This window comes from Haliaeetus leucocephalus, unplaced genomic scaffold, assembly GCF_000737465.1.
Source record: "Haliaeetus leucocephalus isolate CR32 unplaced genomic scaffold, Haliaeetus_leucocephalus-4.0 Scaffold1000, whole genome shotgun sequence".
NCBI classification, from domain to species: domain Eukaryota; kingdom Metazoa; phylum Chordata; class Aves; order Accipitriformes; family Accipitridae; genus Haliaeetus; species Haliaeetus leucocephalus.
This window is the reverse complement of record NW_010973436.1, coordinates 1,246,917-1,255,798: the sequence shown is the minus strand read 5'-3', so window position 1 is coordinate 1,255,798 and position 8,882 is coordinate 1,246,917. Positions and strand designations below refer to the sequence as shown.

Below are 8,882 nucleotides of genomic sequence, written 5' to 3'. Positions count from 1 at the left end.
ATCCACCCGCCGTCCCTGGTGACACCCTTGGGCTCAAACAAAGCCCTTGTTCGTGGGGCGGCCGAGCTGCCCTCCGAGCCGTGCCAGCTCCCCCAGACCCCCCCCAGCGCGGCCGCAGTCCAGGCAGTGTAATCCCTGCGGGGAGAGCACATGAAATCAGATGGACAAGTTTTGATGTGAGGCAGCAGCTTAGGGCGGGCTCAGGTTTCCTTTAGGTTTTCTATATTTATCTCCGTGATTTAATGCCAGCGCCAGGGTTTAAATGGCACCAAACAGTTGGCGTGGGGAGAGGGAGCAGCCATCCCCGAGCCGTGCACACATCCCCAAGCCACCCGTGCACCCATGGAACTCTTTGAGACCAACCCTTATTTTTTCCCGGACCAGAGGTTTTACGATGGGGAAAATTTCCTGGGCTCCCGCTTGCAGGGCTACGAGCCAGCAGCGTTCCCGGAGCGGCCCGAGGTGGCCCTGTGTCCTGAGGGCAGGGTGGCTTTGGAGGAGAAGGACTCAGCCCTGCCTGAGCATTGTCCTGGGCAATGCCTGCCCTGGGCCTGCAAGGTTTGCAAGCGGAAGACGGTCTCCATCGACCGGCGTCGAGCAGCCACCCTGCGGGAGAAACGCAGGTTGAAGAAGGTGAACGAAGCCTTCGAGGCGTTGAAACGCAGCACCCTGCTCAACCCCAACCAGCGGCTGCCCAAGGTGGAAATCCTGCGCAGCGCCATCCAGTACATTGAGCGCCTGCAGAGCTTGCTCAGCACCCTCAACCAGCAGGAGCGGGAGCAGAGGGACCTGCGCTTCCGCCCCGTCGCTCCCCAGCCTGGGGTAAGTGTCTCTGTGCATCCCCCGGGGTCCCCAAACCCGGGCTGGGGACCAGCGTGGGGGTGACGCTCTGTCTGGGGGCGATCCCAAGCAGAGGCATTGCGAGCAGCTCTGGGGCACTGGGTCCTGCTGGGGGGAGTGGGACCCCCAGCCCTGGGGGCAAGGCAGCTGCTGCTATTGTGGGCTGGTGAATGCGTCCAGCAGAAATGATCCAGGGCAGCAATGATCCAGCCCCAGCTGTGTGCTCAGATCCCTGGGCAAAGGGGCTGACAGCAGCCTTCCCCCGTGTATGCACGTAGTGGGGGCTGCGTGGTCTGGTGCTGGACACTGCATTGAGTGTGGCATGTGTGCCTGGGCTTGGGAGGGATAATAAAGGCAAAAAAGAAATAAATAACATAAAACTAAAATAAATAAAATAAAATAAGACAAAATAAGATAAGACAAGATAAAACAGAATAAAATTAAATAACAAAATTACATTACATTACATTACATTAAATAAATTAAAATAAATAAAATACAAAATAAAGTTAAATCCCCCTGCTCACAGATACACGCACACGCTCCTTTTTTCTCCCTGTAAAGTCTCGGCATGGCACAAACCACAAAGCCTCTGACCAAACACCATCGGGGGTTCACCACCCGCTGCCTCCCGTGACACCCCGCAGGTATCAGTGCTCCTGGGCGCCAAACCTGCAGCCTCCCTCCCCTCTCCCCCGCTGCCATGTGATTGCCGGTGCAACAACACGCTGGGACATGGTGACTTTTTCTGATGATTGGTGTGGCACAGCACACCTGGGCAGGGGACAGGGCAGGGGACGAGCGGGTTGGTGTGGGGCCACCTCTGGTTTCTCAGACTGAAGGTGCCGATTTGAGAGCCAGGTGAAGATGTTCACAGCAGTTGTGTCTTGCCACAGCCCTAAAAAGAGATACTGCAAGCCAGGCCCCATCACACCACAAGGCTTTGGTTGTTTAACCAAGTTTTTGAGAGATATTTTTATCTGCCCTCTGATTTCTTGGGGGCTGTCTGGGCATGCACTTCCCCGCTGCTCTGAGGCTTTGTATATGGAAATGTATAGATAGCTATAGCTATCAATATAGGTAGAGGTAGAGATGATACAGATATAGATGCTATAGATAGATGTAGATGTAGAAGTGGCTATAGATGGTATAGATATGGATATAGCTATATAGATAGAAATAGATATAGAGACCTAGATAGATATAGATATAGATAAAGAACTTCATAAGAGGCGCAGAAAAGAGGGATTCACAGAGATTCATCTCCTTTAAGACTAAGGGATTTAAGGACCAAAACAGCAGGTACCCGGGTAGCCCAACATTTAGAGCTGAATAAAGGACTGAAAAATCTTTTAGGCTCCATCCTATATATTCTTGGGATTTCCCAGTGTAAATCTAATGTATCCACTTGGGTTTGATTTGGGTGGATTTGTTGGCTGCCCCTGCAAATGTGCCCAAAACTCCGCGGAGCTGTTCCCGTGTCACTGCTGCTCCGAGCCATCCGTTCTCCCAGGCGTAGCCAGGGATTCACATATTGGGTGCAAAATCCAATATTTTGGGGGAAAAAAAATCATACCTGTAAGAATTTCCTACTTTAGTGGGAAATAAATCCAAGTTAATTAATTAGCCTGTGCTTCTGTGAACTTGTAGACCCAAAGCACCAGTTCTAGGCTGCTACAAATAGTTGGGTCCTTGGGGTTGCTCCTGTAAATCACATTTTGGGTTTAACCTGAGCTGGCATCCACTTCCAGATAAAGACAGACATACACAAAAAGTTAATTCAGAGCTTTGCTGAGTAATGCTCTCATTTTTCAGGCTGTCAGCTCTTTTCTCTGAAATAGTCATTCAGCCCCAAATCCACAAATCAAACTGCCAAAAGGTCTTCCCCAGGAATCCCCTTGGGATGGCCTGAGGGTGTCCAACCCCTGTGTCATTTTTTATGAGCCTGATCAGGTGATTTTCAGCAAAAAGCTGTTTTGCCCAACGACGTTCGTCTGTCTCTAGCCCTTTCTCACAGTCACTGGGTAAAGAGACACTTTTTTTACCTGCAGTGAGCGCATGGCCCCATTTCTCCAGAGCCCCCAAAGGAGTTTTTTCAGCCTTTATGGTTAACGAAGCATCTGGCCCTGATGGGTCCTGGGGATCCCGAATGCTGTCAGCTCTTCCAGCTGCTTTGCAGGTGGGGAGGGACATGCCCGTCTCCGTGGGGGCATTGTGCTGCAGTGATTGGGCACCCCGGGGTGTTTTTGGGGTCGCTGGTGGGGTTTGGCTGGGCTGGAGGAGGTGAGACCCATGGTCGGCATCTCGGCTCCTTGCAGGCAGCCAGCGAGTGCGGGTCCGGCAGCTCGTCCTGCAGCCCTGAGTGGAGCAGCCAGCTGGAGTTTGGCACCAACCCTGCGGGTAAGGTCCTCCCTGCCTCGTCCTGGTGTCCTGCAGCCTCGCTGGGCTGTAGCGTGGGGGGACAGCAGTGGGGGACACTGCAGCACTTGGAGCAGAGTATCGCTGAGCCAAGGCCCCCCCCCCCTCCAAGCAGGAGGTGCCCGGGGCAGAGGACAAAAGGAGCCTTGTCCTTCTCTCCCCACTGCTGCTGCAGAGATGAGCTCCCCCCAGGCTCATAAATCCTCCAGCACCTCCTTGGCTCAATGCTCTGCAAGTTCAGGCTTCTCCCAGATTTCACCTGATTTCACCAAGACGCCTGCTCTTAGGAGCTGAGAAACCGGACTGCAGCAGCCTGGGGTCCTGGCGGCTTGGGCCCCATCAAGGGTTCGTCCATCGCCATCCCTTGGCTTGGCCTGCTCTGGTGCTGAGCATCGCTGAACATTGGTGCCCCAGGCTCCCTTTCCCTCCCCATGCCTCTCTGCAGCTGCTGATTTTTTTTCCATTACTGCATTTATCACCCCCCCCCCGCTAAGTCCACCTGTTTTTTTCCCCAGAAGGCAGAAACTTAAATCTCATTTTCCAATGGGGAATAAACCCTAAAATGTGTCCAAAAGTTTCACTCCCCGTTGTCCTTTCCAGGGGAAGGTCTCATCTCCTGCCAGGGTGGGAGCTGAAAGCAGGTCCCCAGGTCACTCTGGCCATGCAGGGGATCACAGGGTCTCCCTGTGCAGAGCCAGGAGCCGTCCCCAGCACATGGACCTCATCCCCAGCAGAGTCATCATCCCCTTGCTCTCTGCAGATCACCTCCTGGCTGACGAAGCGGCGGAGGACCGCAACCTCCACTCACTCTCCTCCATCGTGGAGAGCATCGCCGTGGAGGACGTGGCCGTGACGTTCCAGGAGGAGCGGGTTCAAAACTGAGCCAGTGCAAACCCCCATGGCTCTTTGAGCTGGTAACGGGGTGGGAATAAGATGCCAGAAGGGTCCAGCCGCTGAAAATCATATTTACCCCTCCGGCGTCGTGGACTGCACCGTTGGAATCACTCGCCTCCTTTCCCACTCCTCACGAAATGCTCCCGCTTGGCCAGCTGAAAAAAAAAGGGGGGGAGAGGTGGGATGTCGGCAGCGCCGCGGCCCCATGCTGGCGGCAGCCCTGGTTCCCACAAGGGTGGCTGCCTGGTGTCGGGCTCTGCTTCGCTCCCCATCCAGGAGCGATCAGTTTTTGGGGGCCAATGTGTGTGCTGGGTTCGCTTGCTGATTCTTTCCAAGATGCTCTTCGACCAATGTCTCTCTCTGGCTGGTGTCCTGTGGGCGCTGAGCCCCGCAGAGGCTGTCCATGCTGTCTTTTCTACTGAACGCTGTGTGGAGTTGCCATTTGTGTTTGTTTTTTTTTTAATTATTATTTTTGCTAACTTATTTGGATTTTTTTTTTAAATAAAGGCATTCTTGTTTGAACTGCTCAGGGCTTCCTTTACTGCTGTCCCCCTCTGCGCGGGTCTCTTCCAATTCCCAGGTTGGGGATTCCTCTGTATCAGAAAATCCAGCTGGACCTCAGCGCAGTCGCTTAGCATTGGGAACTGGATGTCCCATGCTTAAATCAGCCCTGCAGAGACTAGTGATGTCACTGGTTTGCAACTGGGGCTCAGCCTTGTACCCCAAAAACTCTCAGGGGAGCTAAAGATTAATTATATTTTTAATTTGGACTGTAGAAAGAAGGCTCAAGCCAGCACTGTTTTAAAATCCTGTTTATTGGAACACACATACATCCTTTCCTGACCCGATCCAGGGTTTGGAGTCCATGCAGTACCAATAATATGATGAAAGAAATAGGGCATCGATATAAAGGGCTCACTGACTCTTCAAATTAAAAAAATATTTAATACTGTATTAGGCAAATAATACACCGAAAAGACATCGTGACTGTATAGCCTCTCAGATATTGCACTTCCAGACAGCACATGATAAGTATAAGGTCATTCCAGCCATCAATAAATATCACATCAGAAATAGGGGCCACACAAGGCAAACGTGGCATGAGGAGACGAAGAGATCCTACGCTACAGGGAAGAAATGGGACGAGTTAAGAGCCTCCTGGATTGATCCCTGCCCATAGCTTGGAGGCAGGAGGGGAGAGCATCTCCTCTGCACCCGGAGGGGAAGGGATGGGCACGTCTCAGGGTGGTGGGTGCCCCCATCGTGGCTCCCCAGGCACCTAAGGAGGGCCCCCTCTCCTGTGGGTGCTGGGTACCGTCCCAGCTGGCAGCAAGCCGTATGGGGCGGTTCCAGCCCTTCCCCACGCAGCTCTTCGTAGACCCGCCGTGCAGGCGCAGCCTCCCCCCTACGTGGCATCTGGCAGCACCCTAAAATGCAGCACCCTAAAATGCAGCACCCCACCTGCCCACCCCTTGGCAGACAGCCACCCTCCTAGCCCCCATGATGGCCAGTCCCTGCTCCATGCCATGCAGCACCAACCCCAGCAGTGGCCCCAGCCCTCCCTGCCAGCAGCTCCTTGCCTGGCCACCCCAGCATGAGGATTTTCACGAGCCTGAATCTTCCTTGGCTTTGAGTCCTGTGGGCAGCAGCATCCCTGATGCCAAGAACTTGGGCAAGTCAGTGCAGCAGCCCATGGCGTATTGGCAACATGAACCAGGCAGGAGAAAGGTTTCCAGATATCGCAGCCCTTTTGGGGTGTCTCTGCTGCTCTGCCGGATTGCACCACACTTCTGCCAGCAACGGAGTGGGCACCCAGTGAGTGCATCTGTAGCCCGGCCAGCGTGGGGAGAGGTGGGAGACAAGCCACAGGTGGGAGCCACGGGGAGCCAGGGGAAGCAGTGGGGTGCACAAGCAGAAGGGAGAGCATCCTTTTCGGTCCACAGCAGCAAGACTGCAGCGTCTGTTGGTTTGGGCCGAGGAGCAGGCGCAGGCTGGGCTCTTGTCCTGAAAGGCAGCCAGCACATGGCCGTACGGATAGTGGGGATGTGCTGAGAAACGAAGTGGGAAAGGCCCAGTGAGGATGGCAGCTCATCTCCACCCGTGCACCCACAGGCCAACAAACCCAGACAGAGTTGGTAATGAATACTCCTGGCATGGGGGAACCATGCCCTAGGGTACAGGAGGATCCCAGGAGCCTCTCTGAAGTGCTTGACTATCCTTCCCTCACCCCAATGGGACCCCCCTATCTAGGATGGCATTCTGGGGTCCCCAGTGGAGCTGTCTGTCCAGGGACTGGACAAACCACATGTGGTTGGGATGCTGAGCATCCCTTCTGCATTATCTCAGGGTCCTGTAAGCCTCAGGCAGCAGTGGGCTGCTCCCCCACCACTGAGATCTCCATGGTCCTCCATGGCAAGGCAAACCTTGGTGAAGTCAGACACCCTGCCTGGGTGATGCTGGGCAGAGGACACTGGGCCTCGTGATCTCCTCTCAGTCCCCATCCAGCTCTGAGGCCTCAGTCCTCCTTGCACTTACCCAGGGCTGGGCTGGTTCCCGTCACACTGACCCTCAGCAGGAGTATGTCCGGACTGTAGAGGTCTCCAGCCTTGGCGACCCAGAGGCACCAACTGGAAGTCAGTCAAAGAGCAGAGCATGCAATTAGTGACTGCTCCAATCAGCCCTCGGCTTCCCACCAAAACATTTATTAGGCAGCATCTGTGCACTGAAGCCACATGAAGATGAGGGTCAAAGAAAGAGGCATGTTTGGCCAGCTCTGATGCTCCCAAGACTCCAGGGTATTTGGAAAGTTGCCGCTTGCCGTCCCTACTCTTGGGCAGTGAGCACCCTACTACCAGCGTCTGGGTGCTATCAGACCTAGGGATTTTGTCCCAGGTTTCATTGTCCTCAGCCAGAAAGGGTCAGGGTAGAAAAGGTCAAACAGAAGTTTGACCCAAACTGCTGGATGGAAAGCTTTGAAATTTGAGCAAATCTGGAGACAGGAGGAGAGCTGGGCCTGGGGCTTGAAGCCAGAAAGTGAAAGCCTAACTTTCTAATTCTCATTCACACATTCATTTCTAAGCCTGCTGAAGCCAGCTCTGCACCACTGGGGATATGGCAGGTGACTTGGGACAGTGGGACCAGGGTGCCTGGTCCAGGGGACAAACTGGGGTGACCTGGCTGGAGCTTTTGCCTCCCTACACAAGGGACCAAGATACCTTGTAGAAAGAAGTCATGTCATGTGGTGGTGGGCAGAGCCCAGGATATTTGTGCTCAGCTAAAACACACGACAGCCAGCAGCACAGGCAGCAAGCGTGTCAAAGCAGGTGCCTACCAGCCCTGGGAGAGTGGCTGCTCAGCAGCACTCGGACTGAATTGAGCTGGTTAATTAAGTCCCTTTGGGGATGAACAAGACTGGCCCAGACTGGGCTGCTGCTTCCTGACAGCCCCCAGTGCTACCCCAACAGGCTCTGACCTGGATGCCAAACCCAGGGTGAATAACACATATCCCTATGTCATGCTCCAATCCAGCCCTATCCCTTGTCCTGGAGGTTTGAAACAAAGAAATCGCACACCAAACCAGAGTCTGAAATAACCCTCCTGAAAAAAACATTTACAGCAGACAACGGCTCAAGGATGACATGGATTCAGCATTGCAGGCGATCAGCAAGCCCCTCTGCCTCTCCTCTCCTGGTGGCACATTGTTCCTCATACTCACCATGAGGTCTGAGCAGGGCTGGGAGAGGACCCTGGGGAGAAGGGGGTGACCTACCTTCTGGGGGCATTTTCTTGGCAGGGGCGGATGGAGGGGGCAGGGGCACCAGGCTGGTGACGCGGAAGCCGGCGGGCAGTGTCTCGGCTGAGCCGCTGAGCATGTTGATGCTGTGAACGTCTCGTGGGCGGAAGCGCTTTCGCCAGGATGGGGTTCGACGGAAAGTCTTGTCATCACCCTGTGAGGGAAGAGCAGGTTATGGGCCCAGCATCAGTGGCAGCAGGACCTTCTGCCCCTGTGAGATACCAGCTAACCTTCCACCTAACAAGGGTGTGCCTGTACATGGAGACCAACTCAGTGCAGAAGTGTGTGATCGAATTGGGCCAAGGACATAGCAGACCTCTCCGGGATCCCATGACATAGGCTTTATCCTTTCCAGCTTGCCTATCTCTTCTTTCCAGCCTGCCTGCAAAGATGCCTTGGAGACATCAACACGCAAGCCCCAGTAAAGATCCCAAGGGATGCATCTAACCTTGGCCAGATAATGGCATCTGGAAGAGCCTGCTTCTCTCTGTGCTCTAAAGAGAGCCCTGACTGGCTCTGCTATCATATCTCATGGAGGAAAGCTATACATAGGAGAGATCTAGATGAATTCCCACCTTCAGTGACTCAATCTGAACAGTTTTCTGGCTGCTTAACGGGGCATCTCTAACCCACCAGCTTTACCTGCCGCAGATGTGTCATGCCCAGAACATCTGTGACTCTAAAAGGCAATATGAAAGCAGCTGGCAAAGAAAGCCAGGTAAGCCTACTTGAAATTCAGCCCACTGAGCATGAGGCTAGAAATGATGCACAAGACTCTTCCTCACCTGCCTCCACAGCCTGGCAGCACGTTCCTCGGGGCCTTGTCTAATAGTTTTAGCTTATTCCACTAACACTGCTCATGTGACTGCTCTAGAGAGCCTGTGATGCACTATCTGACACCACTGGACAAGGAGGGAGAGAGCAGAGGTCCTGCCTC

At 54.0% G+C, this 8,882-nt stretch overlaps 2 protein-coding genes across 3 annotated transcripts in view; one reads left to right on the top strand and one right to left on the bottom strand.

Moving 5' to 3' along the window:
- Positions 1–304: 304 nt before the first annotated feature.
- Positions 305–4,296, top strand: MYOG (myogenin (myogenic factor 4)). Of its 2 annotated transcripts, none has more exons than XM_010584553.1 (3): positions 305–822; positions 3,159–3,240; positions 4,019–4,296. In XM_010584553.1, exons 1-3 carry the CDS (start codon positions 343–345, stop codon positions 4,138–4,140), a joined length of 684 nt encoding a protein of 227 aa, XP_010582855.1. In that variant the 5' UTR covers positions 305–342; the 3' UTR covers positions 4,141–4,296. The 2 variants fall into 2 exon arrangements, with proteins under 2 accessions (XP_010582855.1, XP_010582856.1); XM_010584554.1 differs by having other exon boundaries at positions 343–826; positions 3,163–3,240; positions 4,019–4,140.
- Positions 4,297–6,720: 2,424 nt separating this feature from the next.
- PPFIA4 (protein tyrosine phosphatase, receptor type, f polypeptide (PTPRF), interacting protein (liprin), alpha 4) overlaps positions 6,721–8,882 on the bottom strand; it is a 30,963-nt gene continuing 28,801 nt past the window's right edge. Inside the window, exons 27-28 of the mRNA XM_010584552.1 lie at positions 7,922–8,099; positions 6,721–6,779 (exon numbers count right to left, since the gene is read on the bottom strand). Of these exons, the coding sequence (XP_010582854.1) occupies positions 6,721–6,779; positions 7,922–8,099 (237 nt within the window). The remainder of the gene's footprint in view (positions 6,780–7,921; positions 8,100–8,882) is intronic.

What these genes read in the sequence shown, in the direction of transcription:
- MYOG (XM_010584553.1), top strand. Translation starts at nt 343, where the DNA reads ATGGAACTCTTTGAGACCAACCCTTATTTTTTCCCGGACCAGAGGTTT. An exon ending in CCGTCGCTCCCCAGCCTGGG is followed by an intron (nt 823 to 3,158) that starts GTAAGTGTCTCT and finishes GGCTCCTTGCAG; the next exon opens with GCAGCCAGCGAGTGCGGGTC. An exon ending in GTTTGGCACCAACCCTGCGG is followed by an intron (nt 3,241 to 4,018) that starts GTAAGGTCCTCC and finishes TGCTCTCTGCAG; the next exon opens with ATCACCTCCTGGCTGACGAA.